Consider the following 27,276-nt stretch of genomic DNA (forward strand, 5'->3'; position numbering starts at 1 on the left):
CCCCCCCCCCCCCCTCTTTATTAAAGTATATGATTAAAGTAAGTCAACTAATCATAGAACATAGAAAATTTTAGAACTCAGTAAACCTGCACTAAACAATGGGTATAAATGTCCATGGTAATAAACAACTATACCGTATTGATTCAAATAAACTCAAATATTTAACAGCCATTCTCGATACTTTCTGAACTAAAAAATTCCTAACTTGGTTTGCTTAGTTGTGTATTTGCCTTCCTTGGGTCGATCAGTAGTGGTCTAGAACCAACTTCGTCCAAAATCAATCTTAAACGGACTATGTCTTACCTTGATAAAACTACACAAAACACTCGCATTTTGGCAGCAGACAAATTATTCTCAAAGCAGACGCAACTTTCAGAAAACAGCTTCGCAGAAACAAATTGGCTGCATTATTCCAAAAACACAAATCTCTGAATATTTATCCTTCGAACATTGAGTTCACTCAAAAGAAAATTTAAAATTCTGACCAAGGGTCATTGAATGTTGTTGTGTTGACACAAAGTAGCAATCCCACAATACCTCTCTTTAAACTCTTCAAACGATTTTCCGTCATTGTTTCGAAAAAGTTTGTCAACAACTGCAGCGAAAGAGTCAACAAATTCTGATTGGTTGAAAAGATTTAAACAACAAGAAAAGTAAACGTAAAACTGGTGTTTATTGCTTGAGTTATGCTACGCTAAAAAAAAATATTGTGTTTCCAAATATATAACATAACATAACATAACATTATATTTTACGCAGAAATACCATCCTTTTTATAACCTTTTAATAACATTCGTATAAAATATCATAAGCTTTCCTTCCTTGATGCAAGATTTTTCTGATGTTTTCAAAGTCAGAATTAAAAATTTTACAACATTTTAGTATTAGGAGAGTATTAGAAGCAGGGCAGGACATCCTCATCTTTATAGAACACCTGATACCAGTATCCATATTGCTCATTATGATATTGTGTTATTTTTGCAACATCTTGACAGACATATTCATGTATTATATTTATTTAGATTAATTAGATTTGAAAATGACATCCATTTATTTCAGTTTGCTCATAATGATATTGTATTATTTTTTACCCTGAAAGACCTGTATCAATCTAGATTAACATTGAAATTGATTAAAATTAAATAATTAATGTTTATAATTAAATTAATTGCCTGTATAATGAATATATATAAATATACCTGTATCACTTTGTATCAGGAAAGGAGTTAAATAAACCCAAATCTCTCTCCAATACTTTTCATAATATGTGAATAAAATATTGTTAATGATAAAATCTCCAGAATCTTCTAACAGAGATCTTATTAGAAATCAAAGTCATGTATATTAAAAATCTCTACAATATATAATACAGGTGTAAGCTTACACATTATATTACTACTATTTTAGTTTGATGGACCTATGTATTGATTTAGATCGAAATCAATCAATGCTTCAATTTCTCAATACGTTTTCACTTCAATAGACCTACATCTATTTTCTTAATCCTGCATTTATCATGAGAATGAGAATGTAAACAATGTGGTGTAAAAATCTCTATAATGTGTGTCCACTCACACAAGAATGTTGTCAAAATAAACCGGTCAAGGTTTGGTACGTTCATCAAAGATGTCATAATTCACAGAATGCATGAGAGTAAATTTCACATGATTGAGACCAAACGCGACAATATCCTTCTGACCACTGGTCACTTATCAAATATTGGCTTTTCTGGTTATAAACAGAAAGATCAAACATTGTAACAATATAACTTGGACATGTTATAGAGTATAAAAACTTATAAGATGACCAATAAGGAAGGTCAAGGAAAATAGAGCTAGATCTAATCCAGATGAGTACTCTTACACTTGTGCCGAGTTTTATTAAAATTGGTTGAATGCTCGAGATTCTGGAGCATTTACATGTAAAGGATGGATAGTCCAACTGACTAAAGAATAATGTGGCAAATACAGCCAAATAAAATGTTCTTTAATTGTTTGGCCAGTAAAATAATCTAGAATCATTCGGAATGCCACAAGGCCAACACAAGATAATTATAAACCTGAAAGAGTGAAAGTTCTATTGGGTTCAGTAATATTAATCTATCAAGGCTAGATATAAGAAATATTTCACTTGACCTATGATTCATTTTATTAACCAAATGATACAGTTGTCCAAAGTAATCATATCACATCCAATCTCTAATAAATAAACAACAACAAATCAACAAACAATAGAAAGTAAACAATTTCACCTTCATCAGATTTCAACTCATATCAAACAAACCTTCACCTTAAAAACCTCTGACCTCCAAAATAATATAACAAAGATTCTTACAAACCTCTGACCTCCAAAATAATATAACAGAGATTCTAACAAACCTCTGACCTCCAAAATAATATAACAAAGATTCTTACAAACCTCTGACCTCCAAAATAATATAACAAAGATTCTAACAAACCTCTGACCTCCAAAATAATATAACAGAGATTCTTACAAACCTCTGACCTCCAAAATAATATAACAGAGATTCTTACAAATTAAATCATTTCATTAGCCTTAACACTAGTACCGGTACTCGAAAATTCAGAGGTATTAGTAACTTTATCCAAATAGCTTGTTATCGGGTGGTGAATTTTATCCAATCAAAATTACCTTCTTCAAACGATTGAGGTAACATGTATTCATCTATACAAAACAAACCGTAATAATATCAATGTTAACACGTATGTTGATTGGTCAGATTGAATATAATGTGAATATTAACTAACGTACTTCACCTAAACAGGGTAGATATATGTACGTATTTGTTGTAATATGTTTCAGCTGTTGTGTCAAAGAGAACGTGCACAGTGGCCTCGAGTTCCACCAGAGAAATAAAAAAAAACTTACTGTGTAAAAAGTTGAGCAATGTTTTGATATCCACAATTAACAGCTACGTCAACTGGAGAAAATCCGTCTTTATTTTGTAATCGAACACAAGCCTCCGCACCTGGCTTATTTAACAGGTAATCCGCTAAACAATAAAGTCCAAATCGCCCACAAAAATGAAGCAAAGTTTCTCTCTCTTGATTGGTTGCTTCTAGAAGATAAAAAATAATCATTAGCAAATTTAATGATGGGAGGTTTTGGCTGGCTCATCCTGAGTCCCCATATTTTATGTCTTAGCCTACTTATAACAAGTCACAATAATTCAACAAGTTAAAATTAAGTGCCATATATTCTATTTGGAACTTATACATGGCAATAACAAGCCAATAACAAGCCAATAACAAGCCAAATATGGAGCCAATATCAACTTATCAACAAGCCAATAACAAACCAATGTTAAGCCAATATCAAACCAATAACAAGCCAAATGATGTAATATCATGGCACACAAATCCCAAAATTTTTAAAACCTTGTGTATAATAAACACAGGAGTATATTGATATTTTAAAATGTGATTTAAATGTAATAACAACTCACCTTTAATTGGACCTAATAAATTCCAATCAGAAGTTACAGGAATAGAACGGAAAGCTGTCGTAAGTTTTTTATCTGAATTTATTAAATCCTGTAGACTGATAACAGATTGATTAATATCCCAGATTTGATGGAGATCGAGTAGAGAACACGGAGAGTAAATACTGTCCACTAGGAACTGTGCGATAAAGTACACAGCATCATATTGGTAAATAAACGTAGAGGTTGTTAGATACCAACAGGTTCTCTCTGTAATATGATAAACTGTCAGTTCTACACTCTCGGCTGGAATATGAGCTGAAATATAAAATAACGGAGAATAATTACTGATAAAGTGAACTATTGATTTCAGATCATGGGATATTTACTATCAACTATTATAGTACCTTGACCGACTTTTATAGAACTAGTTATCTTGAGAGAACAGTACAACTTCGTAAAATACATTTGTACGTAGAATTCTTACTTTATAAGCCTATATGTGCCTCTCAAAACCTCTTACAATACCTTGACTAACTTATCTTGAGAAAACACTACGGAAAGAACATAATAACCATAGTAATAGACATATCTTGAGAAAAAAAATTATACCTTGACTTTTATATAATATCAGTTTCTACAGCCGATTATTAATAACCATAGTAATTATAAACTGAGATATCTTGAGAAAAAAACTCATACCTTGACTTTTATATAATATCAGTTTCTACAGCCGATTATTAATAACCATAGTAATTATAAACTGAGATATCTTGAGAAAAAAAATTATACCTTGACTTTTATATAATATCAGTTTCTACAGCCGATTATTAATAACCATAGTAATTATAAACTGAGATATCTTGAGATAAAAACTCATACCTTGACTTTTATATAATATCAGTTTCTACAGCCGATTATTAATAACCATAGTAATTATAAACTGAGATATCTTGAGAAAAAAAATTATACCTTGACTTTTATATAATATCAGTTTCTACAGCCGATTATTAATAACCATAGTAATTATAAACTGAGATATCTTGAGAAAACACTACGGAAAGAACATAATAACCATAGTAATTATAAACTGAGATATCTTGAGAAAACACTACGGAAAGAACATAATAACCATAGTAATTATAAACTGAGATATCTTGAGAAAACACTACGGAAAGAACATAATAACCATAGTAATTATAAACTGAGATATCTTGAGAAAACACTACGGAAAGAACATAATAACCATAGTAATTATAAACTGAGATATCTTGAGATAAAAATACATAAGAACGAGTGTTTCAAAAACTCTTAAAGTACCTTGACCAATTTCTTTTTTTCAAAATTTGCTTTATTTTAGAACGCGTTAGTTTATTTTTTTCAATATTTTGGTGAAGTAAAGATTGTGTATTTTACACCCTGAAGATTTGTTGTCTTTTTAAAGCAATGTTAATTAGGTTTAATCTAGTTGCTCAACAATTTCTTTTTCTAAATGTTTAAATAAGTTTTCAAAAACATGTTTAAGGTTCAGGAAATAAAAATTCATGTGACGTAAAATTAGTCAGTACTTCGCCACAATTCGAATAAAAAACAGCAATCGTCGGCAGAACAGATGTACCAGCCCATGCTTCGAAAAGAAGACAAGACGTACCAGCCCATGCTTCGAAAAGAAGACAAGACGTACCAGCCCATGCTTCGAAAAGAAGACAAGACGTACCAGCCCATGCTTTGAAAAGAAGACAAGGCGTACCAGCCCATGCTTCGAAAAGAAGACAAGACGTACCAGCCCATGCTTCGAAAAGAAGACAAGGCGTACCAGCCCATGCTTCGAAAAGAAGACAAGACGTACCAGCCCATGCTTCGAAAGGAAGACAAGGCGTACCAGCCCATGCTTCGAAAAGAAGACAAGACGTACCAGCCCATGCTTCGAAAAGAAGACAAGGCGTACCAGCCCATGCTTCGAAAAGAAGACAAGGCGTACCAGCCCATGCTTCGAAAAGAAGACGAGACGTACCAGCCCATGCTTCGAAAAGAAGACAAGGCGTACCAGCCCATGCTTCGAAAAGAAGACAAGACGTACCAGCCCATGCTTCGAAAGGAAGACAAGGCGTACCAGCCCATGCTTCGAAAAGAAGACAAGACGTACCAGCCCATGCTTCGAAAAGAAGACAAGACGTACCAGCCCATGCTTCGAAAGGAAGACAAGACGTACCAGCCCATGCTTCGAAAAGAAGACAAGACGTACCAGCCCATGCTTCGAAAAGAAGACAAGACGTACCAGCCCATGCTTCGAAAAGAAGACAAGACGTACCAGCCCATGCTTCGAAAGGAAGACAAGACGTACCAGCCGTTTGACTATTTTAACTTACACGGCTCAGAAGATATTCAACGACAACAAAGAAAGAAGGAAGACAAAAGAATAATAACTGATTTTTCATAACTTGACTTAGTTTATTTTGTCTACATGACAAGTTGGACAAGAGCCTAGCTTGTAGATGTCTGGAAAAATTAGGTCAAATTATGTCGTAATAGAGATATTTTTTCTTTTATCTTTGTCTGGTGTCAGAGGATTATTCTATTAGACCAATTAAAGAGATCGGTAGTTTTACAGACAGTTATTGACATAGTAAGATTATACGTAGACAGTACAGATATAAGAAAATAGGGGACACAAAATTAAAGGGATTGTAAAGATATTTTCTAGTATGTGTATTGTACACTGGGGTTATATTGGCACTATTCTGATATTCCGTTTGACGACTGGAGATCCTGTTATTCCAGAAATACTTAGCTAAATATGACGCCATTATCACAAAACTCAATTTGGCTTAAATGACATTTAGGACTGGATAAAATGATTGAAATAATCGATTATCGTCGCTATGAATGATTACTTTTGATTATCAATTATCAAATTCTGCCATCGATAATCAATCTCAATTTTGTAATCGATACCCAGCCCTCATGACATTAGTGAAATAGTAATGAATTTTTAAATTACAGAAAGAACAGAAGTAAGAGAGATATTGGAATGGTGTAAAGAAACTATAAGTATATCTGATATACATACAATCCCTTTAAAGACTAGACAATTATTGACAATGTAAGATTATAGACTAGACAGTATAGATATGGAGAATCAGGTAACAGAAACTAGATATTCTTAGACAAGGCATGTTGTTAATAATAATACTCCATCTTGTCTCAGTGGCATATAACATTTTAGAGTTCTTGTCAGACATGACTGGTAAATACAGTCAAATCAACAGTCTAGAGCTCTAGTCAGATATGACTGGTAAATACAGTCAAATCAACAGTTTAGAGTTCTAGTCAGACATGACTGGTAAATACAGTCAAATCAACAGTCTAGAGCTCTAGTCAGACATGACTGGTAAATACAGTCTAGAGCTCTAGTCAGACATGACTGGTATATACAGTCAAATCAACAGTTTAGAGTTCTAGTCAGACATGACTGGTAAATACAGTCAAATCAACAGTCTAGAGCTCTAGTCAGACATGACTGGTAAATACAGTCTAGAGCTCTAGTCAGACATGACTGGTAAATACAGTCTAGAGCTCTAGTCAGACATGACTGGTAAATACAGTCTAGAGCTCTAGTCAGACATGACTGGTAAATACAGCCTTATCAACAGTCTAGAGCTCTAGTCAGACATGACTGGTAAATACAGTCTAGAGCTCTAGTCAGACATGACTGGTAAATACAGTCTAGAGCTCTAGTCAGACATGACTGGTAAATACAGTCTAGAGCTCTAGTCAGACATGACTGGTATATACAGTTTAGAGCTCTAGTAGCTAGAATCTAAGTTTATTGTGATGACATGATAATAAGCTATTAGTTGATAATAAATGATAAAATCAATAATAAATGAAGGTGAATACACAGTTTTTATATCTTCTGATTCTATGTTGAACATTATATTGACTTCAATCTTAAATTAACTTTTGTTCTACAATATAATATGATATATTACTATTTAATATCTCATTTTAATATTTTTATAGATTATATGATGAATTAATGATTGTTTCTCAGTACAACCTATTCATATTCAAACATTATTTTAGCTGAGTTTGCATTTTTTGAGTGAGTGAGTGAGTGAGTGAGTGAGTGAGTGAGTGAGTGAGTGAGTGAGTGAGTGAGTGAGTGAGTGACTGAATGAATGAATGAATGAATGAATGAATGAATGAATGAATGAATGAATAGCGTGTGACATATTCTTGTTAATTGTATAAATTTTTTAAATAAGAATGTATAAAACTGTTTATTTATTTTTTCGGAATTCAAACTTATTAGATCAGAACAGAGACACATGAAACAACCAAATCAGCTGTCAGCTGTCAGATTCAATTAATACACGTTTCAAATTTTAAAAATTTAAATCAGAAAGTGGAAAAGAATAATATTAGTATTTATTCTAGAATCTAAGCCAATAAATATTATAAAAACTTGATTGTGAAATATTTAATTCTTGAAATTCAAATATTAAAAAACCAATTGCTTTCTAAATTAAATAAACCTTTCAAAAATAAAAATACTACCAAGAATTTCAACAAAACCCAAAAATATACGAACTGAACTTGAAGAGAATTTTACGTCAAGTGCAAGAGTAACTAAGTTACCAGTATTATCCTTGTAGAACACAAATTTCATTGGATATATTAATTATAAAAATACTGGCAGATGTGTTGAACTGATGGATGAGACGAACTCTGTTCTATTCATTTACATTTCTTCCTTATTTGGGCTTTTGTTGGAAAATGTGGCTAGAAACCATGAGAAATATACTAAATGGGATTTTTGAACATCTAATTCCTATTTCCTCTTTCCTAATCGGAGTGGCTGACATGGAAAAGTGTCAAGTCGTTCAGATGGGACAATAAACTGAGACTCTGAGTAGAACAGGATGTGCTTGTTAAAGATCCCTCGACAGCTGAAAATTGAAATAGAGTACGTTAATTCTGCTGTCCTGAAAAAAACTGATTTATTGTACAGTATGTGGCCTTGTACGTCTTTATAAACCCACATGGTGCAGAAAAATACGACGTAAAACTCCATTTCAATTTGTCTAAAGTCCGCAACCTTGGAAAGACGAAATCTATCAACTTTATATAACATGTTTATTTATCTTGATTATCAAGGCATAAAGATTGAATCTTACAGCCCACAACGTAATTTATCGCTATGATTTCCCACGAGAGACACAACACAACTACGACTCTGATGTCTTGAGATAAAATGTTTGTAGGCTGAAAAACATCTTCACAATGTCAAGTTTTTACAAACTTCATCTTATACCTTGACACATCTTCACAATGTCAAGCTATTGACTCCAATAGCTTTCTTGTAGCGATTTGATTGGATTGTAAGAGCGTATACAGCCAATCAGAGCACTTTTCAAAAGGACTGTAAGCATTTGTTGAGGCCTCTGATTGGCTGTATTCTTTTGAATACAATCCAATTGAAAGGCTGCATTTACAAACTTCTGTGATACAAGAAAGGTTGCTATTGCAGTCAATGTTTTAGTACTAAGTTAGTAATAACTTGACATTGTGAAGATGAAGTTTGTAATAACTTGACATTGTGAAGATGAAGTTTGTAATAACTTGATATCATAAAGATGTAGTTTGTAATAACTTGATATTGTGAAGACGAAGTTTGTAATAGCTTGACATTGTGAAGACGAAGTTTGTAATAACTTGACATTGTGAAGATGAAGTTTGTAATAGCTTGACATTGTGAAGATGAAGTTTGTAATAGCTTGACATTGTGAAGATGAAGTTTGTAATAACTTGTCATTGTGAAGATGTTGTTTGTAATAGCTTGACATTGTGAAGTATTGTTTGTAATAGCTTGACATTGTGAAGATGAAGTTTGTAATAGCTTGACATTGTGAAGATGAAGTTTGTAATAACTTGATATTGTGAAGACGAAGTTTGTAATAGCTTGACATTGTGAAGACGAAGTTTGTAATAACTTGACATTGTGAATATGAAGTTTGTAATAACTTGACATTGTGAAGACGAAGTTTGTAATAGCTTGACATTGTGAAGATGAAGTTTGTAATAACTTGATATTATAAAGATGAAGTTTGTAATAGCTTGACATTGTGAAGATGTAGTTTGTAATAGCTTGACATTTTGAAGATGAAGTTTGTAATAACTTGACATTGTGAAGATGAAGTTTGTAATAACTTGATATTGTGAAGATGAAGTTTGTAATAGCTTGACATTTTGAAGATGAAGTTTGTAATAACTTGACATTTTGAAGATGAAGTTTGTAATAACTTGACATTGTGAAGATGAAGTTTGTAATAACTTGACATTGTGAAGATGTAGTTTGTAATAACTTGACATTGTGAAGATGTAGTTTGTAATAGCAAATTTTCAGTATCTGTTTAATTTACCAGCTAAATTAAGAATCTAATATTTTGTTCTTCTGTAATATAATTAAAAGCCAAACATAAGGTATATACTATATTACAAAACTTTCAGGTATCGCCCTCTATCAACCATGTTGGGTCTAAGGTACATATTATACATTGTATCTATGTTTGTCCCCATGGACTGACTGTTAGACAGGACCATGCCACCTTGGTGTATTGGACCTAATTCTGACCCATGTCAAATAAAGAGTCTATGTTTGTTCCTATGGGCTGAATGTTAGACAGGACAATGTCCTAATTCTGACCAATGTAAAATAAAGAGTCTATGTTTGTTCCTATGGGCTGAATGTTAGACAGGACAATGTCCTAATTCTGACCAATGTAAAATAAAGAGTCTATGTTTGTTCCTATGGGCTGAATGTTAGACAGGACAATGTCCTAATTCTGACCAATGTAAAATAAAGAGTCTATGTTTGTTCCTATGGGCTGAATGTTAGACAGGACAATGTCCTAATTCTGACCAATGTAAAATAAAGAGTCTATGTTTGTTCCTATGGGCTGAATGTTAGACAGGACAATGTCCTAATTCTGACCAATGTAAAATAAAGAGTCTATGTTTGTTCCTATGGGCTGAATGTTAGACAGGACAATGTCCTAATTCTGACCAATGTAAAATAAAGAGTCTATGTTTGTTCCTATGGGCTGAATGTTAGACAGGACAATGTCCTAATTCTGACCAATGTAAAATAAAGAGTCTATGTTTGTTCCTATGGGCTGAATGTTAGACAGGACAATGTCCTAATTCTGACCAATGTAAAAAAAAGAGTCTATGTTTGTTCCTATGGGCTGAATGTTAGACAGGACAATGTCCTAATTCTGACCAATGTAAAATAAAGAGTTTATTACTTTATTAATATCTAGGTAAGTAATTATTCTAGCTGATCTACCTATATTAATGAACACCTGAGCTGGTTAACACTTGTAAAAACACCTTCATTATAAAGCTTGTAGGATTAAATCTAATTTAGCTTGTAACATGATTTTCTGGGTAATGACTGACTAGGGTTACATTGTCAGAAACGTCATAACATATAATCGAGGAAAGAGATAGAAAGCTATCCTAGTATGATTCAAATCACAAACACTCTACTATCTCAGTTTAATTCAAATTAGACCAAACCTTCGTTTCATTTTTAATAGCTTTTTATATTTAATATAGACACTTCATTTTGGGTCTAAAGACGGCCCTCTTAAACATTTGTCTGTTTGATAACACCGTTAGCAAATCAAATTTCGACCCTCTCCAATGCTTGGATATTTTCTTGAACAAAAGGAGCATTCAGTGTCCAATGCTTCTCAAAATACACCTTTTGTCCGCATCATAAAATCCCAGCGCTTGACAGGGCAGAAATTTGATTGGCTAACAGTGTCATCAAATTGAACAAAAGTTTGATCTAATTTTAATTAAACAGTCAACTGTACATGATGACAATGTAAATTGTTGAAACATTGTGTCTATAATTTCACATTATCTCCATCCCTAAATGTCATTGAACGATTACATACGATTAGAATAATCATAAAATATACTTACTATAAGTTGCAATGATTAATCCCAACGACAAAGAATTTAGCAAACTAACTGTTGGTATACAGGTAAAAACTTCCCCTCAATCAGTTATCTTTCAATCAATATTATTAACATTAGTTTACTGTTTTAATCAATTTAGATCAATAACCTCCACAAATATCAAACTTATTCAATACACAAATCTACTGGCCTATAGCTGACACCAAACTTAGTTCCAAATATCAAACTTATTCAATACACAAATCTACTGGTCTATAGCTGACACCAAACTTAGTTCCAAATATCAAACTTGTATTACTAGCCTATTGGACTAACACAGTGTCTTACATAAAAAACAAGCATACAGGATACCAGATCAATATCCTACAGTCAACTCCAAAACTTAGTTCCAAATCTCAAACCATTAATTAATATACTGAATTACTGGTCATTATGTTTAACTAGTTTAATATTTAAATCAATTTAGATCAATATCCTCTACAGCTAACTCTAAACATAAAACATTACTTAATACACTAAATTACTAGCCTAAACATAAAACATTACTTAATAAAGTAAATTACTAGTCTAATCATAAAACATTACTTCATAAACTAATTTACCTTTTTACACTGAATTATTAGCCTACTGAACCCATATAATGTCATAGTTTTCTGCCAGTCATGTCTGACTGAAACCACTAAATGTCTGGCAAAGGAAATTCTCAATCAAAATCTACACACACACATCTAAATTTTTGCAAAAAAAATCTGCCTGGAATCTAAAAAGTTCAGCCGTTTAAATTGAAATACTTTTTAACATCAAAATAAAACAGCCTACCTACCTCACAATAGAAATTTCACGGAAATAAAAAATATAAATAATGAAGTTAATATTTCACTTAATAGCTTTTGTCACTGGTTATTCAAAAAATCGTAAATTCTAACACTTGAATAGTTTTAATTGTTCGTGAATAGCTTGGTTAGCGTTCGTCATCACAATAGAAACACTCGAAACTTGACAATAGGTTAACAAACTATATACTTGATAAACGTGTGTTCTCTCATTCACTGAGAGTTTAAAATATGGTGAAAGAACTCTCGACTCAAAACAGACTGACCCACAGGTAAATATTGACTCTCAGGTTATAAAAATTGACCTTAATGTTAATAATGCAGTGTTACAATGTATAACTGTTTATATTGTATATACTACTGTAACTACCGTAATACAAGTTACTGTGTAAATCACAAAAAGAAATATGAACCTCAGAAGATTCAGAGATAAAATTATGTAAATTGTGTCAAATGTTTTATTATGTTTGATGTGTTGATCTGTAACCACCTGTTTTATATAAAGCTTTATTGATAACTTTAGATTTCAATCTCTTGTAAGAAAATGACTGGCACCAAACGTTAATATAATAAAACTTTCTAGAATTATTGGCCTTGTAAAGTTTCAAGATATCAATGGTTTGATTTACATTTTGTATGTGATTAGCCCTTTGAACCCTGAGTGTAAATGAAAGCGTATGACGTTAACGTTGTATGACGTCACTTAGTAACGGCTGGTATACTGGCTTCTCGGGTATATATTTCGTAAGTCTTTGGCCGGTTAACTGCCCGCTAGGTGTGAAAGGGTTAACTAAAGTAGTGTTCACACTGTATGGCATCTGCTTGCAACAAACAATAAATTTATTCCAATGTTACAGCCTTTTCTTCTGCACCTAATCAAGCTAATGAAGATGCTCAATTGCATTAAGGGAAAGTTTGTCAGGACAGCAGAAATCATAAAACTGACCAAGATGACCAAAGATACAGTGAACCATCAACATCTATGAATGTCTATACCAACTTCTTTGTTTTTCAGGCAATCCACAGTTTTATAAATTCATCTGATATATTTTCAACGTGAACGAATCTCTCTGGGAGAATTACCTGATATGTTTTTATACAAAAATATATATCAGTAATAAATACCAGTTTGTACAAATACTCTTAAATATCGCCAAAACATATTTAACATTTCCATCGCGAATTCCTTCAGATACTGGTTCTAATTTACACCAGGTTTCAAAATATACAGAATTATATCAAGGGACATAGCAAGGTCAATCTGGAGGTCAAATGACCAAAATCATCAAAAACCATGCTAGCAGATTGGCCTTTTGGTGCCAAGATAATGCCTAGCGCTGTCATTCTCTATTATGGTTTCCAAAGCTTAGACTTAGGCTAAAAATCTGAGTATCTGTTTTTGTAAAATTGTCAGTCATCATTACAGGAGTTTGATTGGTATTTATATATAGACCAAGACATGATATATAACAACTTCTGCTGTTGTCCTTGCAAATACCAGTATCCATTATAACCCTTCTTGATATTATTTGGGCCAATTCCTTTATTCTCATGTTAATTATCAAAACCTTATATTACAGTCTGCACAAAATTACCATCAATACCCTCAATAACATGACAGTGTCCAATCCTTCCATTATTTGTATTTAACACTTGTATTTATCTCATGTTTATCTATGATATCTATAACTGTACGAAACAATGTATCGTTCTAATGCCTTACATTATAGATACTGGAAACCCGGTCACACAATATTTCATAAGAAACTGTAGGTGCATTGAAAACAGAATTAATACCAAAATAAACAAACGTATTTAAAACAAAAATATTTCAATCGTCAGTTTGTCTCGGGCTTGAATACATGATTGATATACTTCGTAGCCTCAATCAATAAGACTTGCAGTCTCATTCATTTTCTGCTCTAAACTCTGATAATTAGTCCCTGTTATCCAGGGTATTGGAAGAGTGACGGTAATTAGGTGACCAATAAGTAAAAGTATTAACGATTAAAGCTGTTAGATCATCAATCAACTTTAACAGTAAGCCTCGTAACTATCTCGAGACTTGAAATAAAGATTGAAATTCTTAATATCCCTTTCAAAACACCTAGTACTTCGCAAAATAAATCCCAAAAGAAACACAATATCAGTTTAGTAAAACATTAGTAGCAGCTAATGAACTTTTCACATGAGGAAGTATATCAATTATAAATATTTCATAATGTCTATAAGAGATGGGGCACCCTGAGTCCTCAAAATTTGAGTCTGATATCGTAATCAAAAAAAAATTCTGTACTTAAGAAGTTGTTGACTCGGCACTTTTATATTTCCAATCACCTCCTACTTAGATCTGACCAGGAATGTCTTAATACCGCCGACTGATAAAAATAAACCCAATGATACTAGTAATATCAATATGATGACAGAATGATGACCATATTAGGAGATAATGAGACAGAAGAGGATCAAAAATGACAGACGACAATTTAAAGATCCAGAAACAGTAGTATGAAAATATGACTAATAATTATCATTATTTAATCCGATATAAAACATTCAGATGAATTGTTTTTATTCGGGCTGCCTCTTGAAGAAACTTAAGACTTGTCGAAGGAAGGTGAGAGAAAAACTTTTAAACACGTTCTCACCACAAAACAATTTACGATCAGAATTCGATGTAAGTATTAATTTGAAATTGCGAAAAATTCAACAAAATAAATAACATTCTTAGTGAAATGATATCTAGATCAGTACAAATATCAAATATTAATATGACGTGTGTTAAAATATCCTAATTAGTGCCGTGCCTACCTGGTACTTAACAATGTCTCGTTAAACAGGTTGGCGGAGGTCACATGACCTTGTAGGATTTAAAACATTAATACGAACAGTTCAGTTCATTGTATTTTAAGGAAGGAAAGATAAGTAGTAAAGAACACAATTTAACTCTGGTTTATAAAGGGTTAATTTTAAGTTTACCTCCCGTGCTGTCTTCAGTCTGTTACTTTATCAAGTGACGTGTTAAAATAACCTAATTAGTGCCTACCTGGTGCTTGACACTGTAGCGTTGTCTCGTTAAGCAGGGTTGCGGAGGTCACATGACGCTGTCGAGAACCTTGAAAAACTAAATATATCTCAGCGTCTAGTGGAAACTTGGTTTGATCGTCAAAATTCACACACAAGTTACCTCCCTGGAATAGAAACAAACTCAAGAGTCTTAAGAACTAAACAGAGATTGTAAAGAGGTTTTCTAGTTTTTGTTTGCGTATTGGGAACACTGACAGCATCGATTTGCAATATTTAATGGTAAATAATAATTCATCTGTAGGTGATTATAAACAATTTTACCAAGTTTCATCAATATTCAACAAAGAATTGTGCTGTCAAGTGAGATTTGTAACGAAAAAAGGAAAGCGTTTCAAATAACACGAGATATGTTAACCATCACTATTAAAAAGTTCAAATAGCTAAATATTTATCAAAGTTTATTTTGAAGAAATTGGAGAGAAATAGAATCTCTCATAGAAAAAAAATAATAAACTTCTCTGTTTCAAATAACAAAATAGATTGTCAGAAAAACATGGCATTAAACACATTAACCTGGAACTTTGATCAAAATAATTCTCATGATATATATCATAGATTAATAGATAGATCTACCAAAATATCACAGGAGGTCACCAAAAACAATTTCAAAATGTCGAAAGTGGCTAATTGTAGATAGTTTTAAGTCAATCCATAATGATTTTTTCTGAATTTTTCTAATCAGAATTAAAAATTAAAACAGATATGTAAGTCAGTGACCAGTGAATTCATTCCCAGAAGTATTGAGAAGTGTTGGCGGCGAATCGTTTCGAGCTTCCTATCCAGAAAAGAAATGAATCTTTTTCCCCGAGTTCTTACATCTCTGTTAAAGATCTGAGGTGCCAGTTTAAAATTTTAAGAAGCACTAGATATATAGATATACTATTTCTGTATTTATTAACTCAACGTTTCAAATTTATTTTTATGATAAAATGTGGTCACAGGATATTTTGTCAATCAGAAGTAAAAAAAAAATCTTACATAGACAGGTGCTACATTGGTTGACAGTTTAACATCCATTAATATCTCATCTGAAAAACATAGAAAAACAGAATTTAGATACAACAGTCTATGTTAAAGGTACAGATGTGTGGGGGTTGATTTGAGTCTTGAATATATGTAAATAATCTTCAGAAACTAGAAATGTATGAAATTTGCATAATACCTTTAAAATCATCTCAAACTATTTCTATAGGTTTATTTTCTATATATGTCCGTAAAAAAAGACTGCTCTCTGGAAATAATTCTGGACACACGTAGATTTGAACGCTCAAATTTCGACAGTGACCTGTGAACACTATTACTGATTGGCTTAGCTAAAAAATTCCAGTTTCTGAGACTAAGGTATTATTGATGAAAAAAATAGCACCACTGTCACTTTAATAGTACAACTCCATCAAAATTTTAATGAAAAATAGAAAAAAACAACCTTAATTCACAAAACAAAAATTTAATTGATAAATTATCAAACGAATAATTCAGAAAGAAAAAAAATGTAATCATATCTTTAATCATTGTCAAAGATTAAAAATTTATACTAAACAATCCAACTTATAAAACACATTATAAATTATTACAAACAAAAGATTCTACACATTATTAACTTAAATACGGTATGACATAACTTCTGATTATTGTGGTCAAAGGTGTTTCACAAATTACAGAAATATTATCCCAAAAAAGGTATAAACTCAATGCTAGTAACCTACTATTCCCCCCTCACCCTACCCCAGACAGAACAAGTTAGGGCAGGAGATATTTAACCCCCCCCCCACCCCCCCCCCCCCAACTAATTTGAAAGTTTAGGATAAGAAACAACTGACCTTGTAGAAATATAGACAACAAGTTATTACAATGTATAACATTTCCTGTAACAAGCTATTTATATATATTATTATATAGTTAGTTATTATACTATATAGATATTACCTGTATCCCCTTCAGGCTATCATTATACTAGATATAGTTCAATAGATAGGATATTACAACTAGTATCTAGCTAGACAGGACAACTACCTAGTCTCTGATAGGGGGGGAGCCGCAGTGACTGTTTGCTACAGACTGCGCATGTTAAAGACTACTGATAATTGAATTGACTGTCTTTATTAGCCCAATTAGACGCAACAAATCAGGCCGTAAAACTCCATTCATTCCATTTCAATAAACCCTTACTATAGAAGGGAGACAATCCTGCTTTAAACAATAAAACAATGTAAGATATGTTCATTCTTTGAAAGATATGTTGAGTTGTCCAGCTGCAAATTTGCTTCATGTGTTACAGAAGGGTGAGCATATCTTACCTCTCCTAGTAACACTTCAAAAATATACAAATATATACTTCTCCTTCTTTTCATTTGAACCCTGAACCTTCAGGTTAGTGAATAACTATCTAAACCACCGAGAGCCTCACATGAAAAGAAAGTAAATATTGTATTTCTCAAGGTTAAATTCCAGTATCCCATACCTATATAATATCTTCACTGCAATCTCAGATTTAGTTAACCTCAGTTTTAAAATAATACATATAAATAAAAATTTAAATAAAAAATAAAAACTAAAACTCACTCAATTAAGCACCAATTTTACACTTTTGTCATACTTTGTAACATACTTTGTAACATACTTTGTAACATACTTTGTAACATACTTTGTAAGATACTCTGTAACATACTTTGTAACATACTTTGTAACATACTTTGTAACATACTTTGTAAGATACTCTGTAACATACTTTGTAACATACTTTGTAACATACTTTGTAACATACTTTGTAAGATACTCTGTAACATACTTTGTAACATACTTTGTAACATACTTTGTAACATACTTTGTAACATACTTTGTAAGATAAATGAAAGAGGATAAAAAAATAAACTTGTTTCAGTCAAGCATGTAACATTACTCTCTTTTTATATTCAGTTTGTAATAGACTCTTAATAGATCAATTATTATTATATTCACAGTTAGAGGCTTCAAAACATCTCCTTGAATGACATCCATTTCTTTATAATAACTTTTTATTTTTTTACTATTTCTAACCATATTTACACTAATCTTCTCAAATCCCTTGTTTCTGTTTCTAACTTCATGACCTAGGCCAGTGCTTTTTTGAGAATAGTATTACAAATTGTAATTCAGAGATTTAGTTAACATATCTAATTATCTTAACCTTAAACTTTAACCTTGTTTTATCATAAATCTTTACTTTGTGACCTAGGCCAGTGCTTTCATGAGTCTGTGTTCTCATCACCATCACACCAACTTGAGAGTTACTGACTAATTCTAAATATCATAAAAAATATGGAGATTAGGCTAGTGATGACATGCAGTGTGCAATGAGGGAAATTTTGTCAAAACGAAGACAGTGGTACTAGTCTTCAGATTACTATCTGTGAAGACATTTTTAATGGACACCTGTAGTTTAAAATTACAATAACATTCAGTAGTAAACATCATCTTTGAGTGACAGGTATTTTAATGGTTAACCTCCAAATTTCATTTCATTACAATAGCTTTCATATATAATACCATGTTTAGAGTATTAAACTCACTATTACACTGTATAATATAATATAGATCCTAGTTATATAATAGCCATTGTACAATTCAACCATTTTAAATTCAACTGTATGTTTTAAGGCAAACAAAAGCTGAAGAATTTGAGATATTTTTAAATATTTACACAAACTTAAGAAAATTTGACATTTTTGTAACTTTGTAACCTCACAATAAAAAGACAACCTGATGTTTTGTGGTGAATTTTACAATCAATAAACTTGATCACACCTGTTTGTTTCTAAGGGCAAAGATAGGTGAATGCAGATGTTGTCCAATTCTGGGAGGAACTGGTTGAGGCAAAAGCCAAGAAGGACAATCAAACCAACCTCTAGCCTACTATATAGTATAACAAGTCCAGTGAGATTGTGGTGTCAATCAGTTTAGTTGAACAACCACAAGGAATGTCAATCATCATCCAGAGAAAAGATAATTAGCTGAGATTGACAGGCTAGGTAATCAGGAAAGAAAAATATGTTATTAATAACATCTCAAGGCCTGTACAAAATTATGAGGTCTGATAGAAAACACAGAGGAAAGTTTATAGTGGTAGTATTGAGTGTCAACAGCCACCGAACTGAGGGGTACAAACAGGGGGTACAAACAGGGGGTACAAACAGGGGGCAGACTGACTTAATAACAGGACAACTGTCAAGACTGAGATTCCAAATGAAATAAATGGAGTTTTACATCCTACTTTTAAGGTTCGAAATGTGACAGATCTGTAGAGCACATAGCCACATGCCTCCCATGAAAAGTCTGAGACAGATCGCAAAATTGATTTGGTTCATTCGGACACATATTTTTGGGTAAAAAAATATAAAAATCTTATTTCAAAAACATGTTAGAAATGAAGTGGGGGTATAAACTGAGCGCCGATTTTTCAAAGGAAAATTTGAAATAAGCCACCTGACGGTAGTAAACTTGTGCCTGACTATCAGGAATATTTGTAAGAAGATTAATCATAGTTTAATGTCAATAACAAGATATTTATCAATAGCTTAACACTAATAGTAAGGAATTACATTTGACATAATCTTCACCAGAGTCAGAGCTACAGTATTCACACAGGGTTCTTCCAGTTCCAGTCACAACTATTTTGACACTGTTGTAGGAACTTTAGGATTACCCTTATTTTCTTTCAACATTTAACTCATGGACTCCTCAATGACTGATGTTAGATCTAATGTTAGACCTATTGCCAGCATTGTTCATATTATGAACTTCTTTATAATGTTTACTTTCAGCAGGCTTATATACTCTTGAGCTATGAGACTTACTCAAGTTACTCTTACTACCATCCCAAACCCTTACCTTGATGCTGGTCAAAGCTGTAGTCATAGCCATGTATAGTTCAGCTATATACAGCATTACCGAGTAGTGATAGTGACAGTGACAAGACGGCAGTATGGCACAATGAATGAATGACTGAGATCGTTACTATTTTTATGTAATGTGTAAAGGAACTTTCTATCAATTATCTGAATTTCCCGCCATGAACAAACAAAGACTGCTTTCACCAACTTTTCACATCAATCAGAAACTCTCATGCAACCTTCAAAATCTTTACTCACCTTCAATTTTGAATTTTTCACTTGAAAAACAAACAAATCTCTGTCAACTTGGCTTTAAACGTAACTCGACATTCCGCCATTGGGACTGTAATAAACCACGTGACCTAATGTCAATTAACCTTTGACCTGTCCCAGTTGAATGAATTCAGTTGTAAACAAGTGGGCGTGGCCGGTGAGTCTGATTTACCTTCTGTGCCCTCAATGAGTTCAAGATGAACAGAGCAATTCGATAGAGTTACTGTTAGAAAGGGAAATACTGCAACCAAATCCCAAGTGAGTACAGCTTCCTATACAGAGCAAAAAGACATATCTTCACAATGACAAGCTTTTACTACCCTTAACTTAAACCTTGACTTCAATGGCCACCTTTCTTGTATCAGAAGAAAGTTTGTAAATGCAGTGATTTGATTGGATTGTACTCTGGCAAATACAGCCAATCAAAGGCCTCAACAAAAATATTGTTAACACTAAGCCATAATGTTTACAGTCCTTTTGTCAAGGCCCACAATCCAATCAATTCCATTCCACTAGAATAGTGGCTATCAGAGTCAAGATATAATCAGGTCGTAATATCAAACAATGTGAAGATGACACGGGGGGGGCAGAAAAGTTCTAAGCTTTACTTAAACGATTGTACTTATGTAGTTTGTTTCAATCTGATAGATATCTCACTAATAACTAGAACTTTTCAGTCAACCCACGTATAAATACATTTTAAACTAGAATTCATTTAAAAATAGTTTTATTTAGCAATATTTGTACATTTTGAAAACCAGTTTCACCCAATTCATGATAAATTTTTACAATAGTATACAAACAATATACATATATATAACAATATATTTAAAAATAACAATATTGATTCTTAGTTAGTCATTAAACCATTTTACAGTTGATGAAATATAACAGTGAACATTTCAATACAGAAACAGTCCATTTTATATTGGGATAAAATAAATAATAATTGATTCAATACAAGCCAGACTGATTTTGTGTTGATAACAATTTAAACTACCTTAAAGGGACAGATGCGCCATTTTTTTTTATTGTTTAGCTGAGCCAATTAGTAATAATGTTCACAGCTCATCGTCGTATTTGAGCCTTCAAATCCATGTGTGTCCAGAATTATCAGCATTTGAAAGTTAAAAAGAGCAGTTGTCTGATTTTGAGACACTGCCATATATAGAATTTTTTTGAATAGTACCTGAATAGGTTCAAATATATTGACTTTACTTTAAACTTTACAAACTACATTGATTCTGAATCTACAGAAAATATTCAAAATCACATCTGCACATTCATGAATATTGTAATAATATTTTGAGCAGAATTCCAAAGTTTGATTATCTAGAAGCACTTTTTATACAAAAATAAACCTTGTACAGTATCTTAGATGGCACAGTGTAAAACTCTCTGTTTACTATAACATGTAACCTGAGCAGCCCAATAAGTCTATAATAAATGATAGTTATATTATTAAAAGATTTAATCAATTGATAGAAGTGAGAAAGGAATATTTCTGTTTGGCAAATCTAACTTAAATATAAAATCATAAAATTTAAAAGTTTCTAATAGTCGTAAGCACAAAGAGTATAAATGGTTTCCATACCATAAGAAATTACTATTTCATATTGATAGACCTGCGTATACCTGAATTCCCAAAAAGAAAATGAAGAGTTAAGTAAGTTCTATTTATATCAAATTTTAAACCAGTCCCGTGCTAGAAAACTTCAGATATTAATTAAATTTATATTCCAAATTTTAATTTAATCAAATTTGGAATCTCAAACCCTACAAATGTGCAAAAAACAGAATAATCTTAAATAAGCTGTAAATGTCTATAACTGCGTAAGAAACGTTTTTCATATTTGCTTATTTGTTAATTTGTCAACACTTGAGAACAACCAGTGGAATCTTGTTGAAATATCATGTACTCATGTTAAAGCAGTAATAAGAGCTATACCAAGTTCAATAATCTTAATCAATCCAGTGATAGTTTTCCATATATTGAGTTCAAGTCTAGTCTTAACAATCAATGATATTTTTTGGAAGGTGAATTTTTTCAGGTGAAAATACTGTTTCTATGTAAACCATAATAAGAATTTTCTTGGAAGTTTATATTTTATACTTGAGTATATTTCTAGAAACCATACTAAAATAATTTCTCGGAAGGTAATTTATCGTGCACAAATATCATTCATCAGGAGTTACTAGAGTAATGATAGATTACATATCCTAACGGCAATACAATAACAACGAAAAATATTATCAACAAAATACTCCACCATCTTATACCACAGTCAGCACCGTTTAAATGTTCTGGTTGTCTTTTGGCGTGTAATGGAAAAATAGTTTTATTTCCTAACACTGATATCACTTCATTTAACGAACCTCGCTCTCCTCGCGACGAATTCCGAACCTTCTCTAAATCTTTGTCCATACTTTTTAAAAATTCTTCTGCTTCTTTTCCTTGGCTAGAAAAATTATCTTTAATACTTAGAGTGCGTATTATTTTCATTTGCATATCTGGGTCACTGAAATCATGAGCGGAGTCTGATTCCTCCATGGAAAGTAATGGCTCCTTGTCATTATAATTCTCATCACCGTTATAAGAAGCACCGTTGTACGAAGCACCACTCGCTTGTCCGTGAGAACGAATATTTTTGTGGTCCAAAGTTTCGGACATTATTCCGTGTTTTCTTATCGGCACTTTCACGTATTTTAACCCGAAAAAATCTTGATCTTGAATTAAATGATTCAATCGTTTTAACTCGGAGATCTGAAATGAGAAAAATAAACTGACATTAAAATTAAGATGGAGAGCAAAAAAAAGGAAACTTTTAGCACTGACATTTTTCACCTGCATTCCTACTGAAGTTTGACAAGTAGAACTTTTTCTCATGTCTAAATTTCAGGGCGAGTTTGGAACATTGTTTAAAGACAATCTTGGGGGCGTTAATGATGGAAAACCTTTTGATAACACAGGTTACATCATTATGATCTAACTCTTAAATAATCTTACATTTTATAATAATACGCTGCCAAGTAGGCCTAATTTATATTGTATATGTTAACATGGATTATTTTGAAATATCAATATTATAGACTATGATGACATTTTTTAAAAACCTATAACAAAATGAATTTATCAATTATTATACCCTAATTGAAAAAAATGTAAAAACTATAAGCTTATTCACTTCACAATATATATATACATCATTCGCCATTGAGAGAAAGGCCTTATTCAGAAGTCTAAGAATAAGAATGTTAGGAACAACTAATATTTACAAAAACAACTTCGCAGGATATATTTTACCAGCTGATCTCTAAACCTCTTGACATGATCTTTTCCAGATTGTCAGAACCCATTTACAGCTGGGTCGACTAGAATAAGGAGGAGAGATGACTTAAGTCACCAGACTTTTATATGCTGACCCAGACCAGAATATTGTTCAACATATAACCAAGCTAATGACATCATGGAAGATTCCACCACCCTCACTGACTATGCTACAACCAGTCCCTCATCAGCTATAATATTGATAACTGCTACCAGAGAAGTCAGTGAGCCATGTCTATTAAGATTTTTATATTGATATGTATCCAGCAGTTGTATTCCTATTTTAATAATTATTATAGTCAGCCTTCACAAATTGATATTTCTGATAATATCTTTAATATTCAAATTCATTAGTAATATTATTTAAAACCAACATAACACTCTTCTAAGTTCTTAAAACTTCACTTTTAAACTACAATTTCCACTCCATGACTTCAGTGGTTTTAAAAATCAAACTCAAGGCTAGTTACGTCTATGAGGGTAGATTAGAGTTAGAACACAGTAGGGTTTTAAGCTTTTCGTAAGCTTTCAGCTTAAATCTATGTTTTATGAGGATAACATGAAGGTAAAGCCTCCTGCTAACAGTTTCCGCTTTCTGTTTATTTAGAGATTAGGGTGGTTGAAAGGTAACAAGTTTATTTAGAGTAAGATCACAGTGGGATTCTAAGCTTCTGATAAGCTTGGAGCTTACATTTTATATCATGAGGGTAACATTAGAGTAAAGCCACAGTAGGATTCTAAAGCATTGAGCTCTTTTTACATCAGTGACCACTCTACTAGCCATGACATATATATATCAAACGACCAGTGGATTGGACATTACCAAGGGTTTAGAGCAAAACCCTACCAAGTGACAGTTGATGTTTAAAAGGTTAAATATCTTATTCTATAATAGAATGATGATGCTGGGCTGTATATTACACATTCTATGTCTTATTAACTTGTATTTATTCCTTAAATTTATGTTATCTTATCAATTATCACCATTGTTATCATATTAAGTTTTATTATCATTTTTTCTGGCCTCAATTTACACGCTTACCTGGACAGTTTAAAAGGAGGCCACTACCAAGAGATGTCTGACATCTAACATTTCATACAAGAAATACTAAAACAGAACCTAAAGTTTGTTCCATCTCACAAGTTATAAGACAGGCCAAGCACTGAGTTCAGGCCCATTCTACAAATATCACAAACAGGTGCCTGTAAGCTTTGTGATCCTCACAGGGTTGAAGATCGGGTACCATCTGTTAGAATTCAAATAATATTGATATTGAATTGAAAAATACAAACCGGGCAAGCATATTGGACAGACAAACTTTGTAAACTGTCCTTCTCTCCTACTTCTTTATCAAAATATAAAGTATCTTCGTTGGCTTGTGATGTTGATTTCGATGAATTCCCTCGCTTATTTCGACTTCTGATATTGAACATTTCAATTTCTCCATTATCTATTTCATTTTCATGAATGTCATCGTCTCCAAAAACATAAACTTTAGACGATTTGACATTCTGAACCTGCCCTTTGTTGTACCCAGCTGTATCTCTGTTTCTGCTCTTCATTTTCTGATACTTGGGGACTTCTGTACCCCTCAAAAAACTGTTCATTCCTAAATTTGTGGGCATCTGTTACAAATGTGCTTGAAGCAGACGAACTGAATATGTCCCATTTTGCTTTTATCAACTTCGATTGTCTCAAAATTTAAATTTTAAAACTTTATAAAGAGATCCACGTCAATGTTTGAGAATGATAGAAGAGAAAAAGTACTTTGACACATGCGCACATAAAGGGAGCGAACTCCATGAGAAATTTTACAGTCGAGATCAACAGGTCGCTAGAACTGTCAGAATAAATAGAGGACTGCAACTTTTAGTCCTGTCGGGATCGACGGTATCTAATCTTTCAATGACAGAATTAAAATTCACATGGTTTAATTCATGCAATTTGAGCTTGTCTTTCCCAATTTGCCCTATGAATAAAACTTTTTGATAGTTACAAATGAACAGGTAACTTGGCTAGTGACCCAACAAACAATAATCGCACGTCTCTATTATTAATAAAGACCAAACAGGTTTTTTATAGTCAAACTCAAATGGAAACCGACTCGTTTTTTATACGAAACTAAAATTTCTATTTACTACGAAAATTACACAATCTGGCTTCACATAAACATTTCGTAAACTTCCGGTCTATAATTTTAGGAAATACTTCGATTATTAAAATATTTTAGCCAAAATGGTTTGTGTGTCGTGTATAGTTATTCCATTTCTCGTCTGGTTTTTCAACAGATACATTCGACCAATAATTTCCAAATTCTGGAACCCGTCCACTGAAAAATTAGAACAATCAAAATGTCCGTTTAAAGGTAGTCCAACCGACTCGAGTGGAACGTCGACGATACCCGAAACAGAGGTACGCATAATATTTACATATTGTACTGTGAATAATCTAAAAGCTGAAATAATTGGGCTATGATTTTCTAGCCTCTTCTCTTTGTAGTACGAGATAATCTTTCTTCGTATTTCCAACAACTCCATTTTATACGAAACTAAAATTTATATTTACTACGAAAACAACACAATCTGGCTTCACATAAGGCATAAGCATTTCGTAAACTTCCGCTCTATGATTTTGGACAAGACTTCGATTATTAAAATATTTTAGCCAAAATGGTTTGTGTGCCGTGTATAGTGATTCCATTTCTCCTCTGGGTTTTCAACAGATACATTCGACCAATAATTTCCAAATTCTGGAACCCGTCCACTGAAAAATTAGAACAATCAAAATGTCCGTTTAAAGGTAGTCCAACCGACTCGAGTGGAACGTCGACGATACCCGAAACAGAGGCACGAATAATATTTTCATATTTTACTGTGAATAATCTAAAAGCTGAAATAATTGGGCTATGATTTTCTAGCCTCTTCTCTTGGTAGTACGAGATAATCTTTCTTCGTATTTCCAAGATTTATACTTCAATTTTTATTGATTCTTATCAATTCTCTGGTTTATACCCTTCCCTTCCCTTGTTGGACTTGACCTTTCACTGCTGTATTTTAGTCTTGGCTCTCGGAAACAAAAAACTTAAGGTATTGAAATATTTTGATGCCACTACCACCACCAGTAGTTGTGTTCCGAGTTACATGAACGGTTTATTTTTTCTTGCAGAAGGTGAATAAAGAACCGAATGGTATAGCTAATGGTCATTCTAATGGTCACACAGTAACAGCTGGTGGGGACGACAAGAAAACTAATTAATATTAAATTTTTTATAATATAACAATTGATCTATCAAAATTTAGCTCATCAATAAAGCACAATAAATTTTGATTTCATATTAAAATTAATGCAGGACCTCCAGAAAGCTATGTTCCATTATTATATCAAAAGTTGTTTTTTTGACTGTATTTAAAAAGGGACAAAGTGTAAATCTTTAATATATTTTTAAAATG

General features: G+C 32.4%; 5 protein-coding genes across 5 annotated transcripts in view; 1 reads left to right on the plus strand and 4 right to left on the minus strand.

Moving 5' to 3' along the window:
- The window catches only part of LOTGIDRAFT_157705 (hypothetical protein), a gene marked incomplete at both ends in the record, with an annotated part of 18,799 nt that extends 18,467 nt beyond the window's left edge, over nucleotides 1-332 (minus strand). The window contains one exon of the mRNA XM_009050371.1: nucleotides 304-332. Coding sequence (XP_009048619.1) covers nucleotides 304-332 — 29 coding nt within the window. The remainder of the gene's footprint in view (nucleotides 1-303) is intronic.
- Nucleotides 333-2,017: 1,685 nt separating this feature from the next.
- LOTGIDRAFT_157706 (hypothetical protein) lies at nucleotides 2,018-3,910 on the minus strand (the record flags this gene model as incomplete). The annotated part of the gene is made up of 5 exons (XM_009050372.1): nucleotides 2,018-2,059; nucleotides 2,379-2,505; nucleotides 2,890-3,079; nucleotides 3,467-3,760; nucleotides 3,850-3,910. The coding sequence occupies 5 exons, from the start codon at nucleotides 3,908-3,910 to the stop codon at nucleotides 2,018-2,020; spliced, it is 714 nt and encodes a 237-aa protein (XP_009048620.1).
- Nucleotides 3,911-14,610: 10,700 nt separating this feature from the next.
- Nucleotides 14,611-18,191, minus strand: LOTGIDRAFT_157707 (hypothetical protein; the record flags this gene model as incomplete). Its single annotated transcript, XM_009050373.1, has 4 exons — nucleotides 14,611-14,648; nucleotides 15,317-15,461; nucleotides 16,336-16,385; nucleotides 17,966-18,191. The coding sequence occupies 4 exons, from the start codon at nucleotides 18,189-18,191 to the stop codon at nucleotides 14,611-14,613; spliced, it is 459 nt and encodes a 152-aa protein (XP_009048621.1).
- Nucleotides 18,192-21,524: 3,333 nt separating this feature from the next.
- On the minus strand, nucleotides 21,525-23,385 carry LOTGIDRAFT_230734 (hypothetical protein; the record flags this gene model as incomplete). The annotated part of the gene is made up of 3 exons (XM_009050374.1): nucleotides 21,525-21,935; nucleotides 22,714-23,262; nucleotides 23,344-23,385. The coding sequence occupies 3 exons, from the start codon at nucleotides 23,383-23,385 to the stop codon at nucleotides 21,873-21,875; spliced, it is 654 nt and encodes a 217-aa protein (XP_009048622.1). The 3' UTR covers nucleotides 21,525-21,872.
- Nucleotides 23,386-26,496: 3,111 nt separating this feature from the next.
- LOTGIDRAFT_212970 (hypothetical protein) lies at nucleotides 26,497-26,736 on the plus strand (the record flags this gene model as incomplete). The annotated part of the gene is made up of 1 exon (XM_009050375.1): nucleotides 26,497-26,736. The coding sequence occupies one exon, from the start codon at nucleotides 26,497-26,499 to the stop codon at nucleotides 26,734-26,736; it is 240 nt and encodes a 79-aa protein (XP_009048623.1).
- Nucleotides 26,737-27,276: the final 540 nt, after the last annotated feature.

Source organism: Lottia gigantea (genome assembly GCF_000327385.1).
Source record: "Lottia gigantea unplaced genomic scaffold LOTGIsca_15, whole genome shotgun sequence".
NCBI classification, from domain to species: Eukaryota; Metazoa; Mollusca; class Gastropoda; family Lottiidae; genus Lottia; species Lottia gigantea.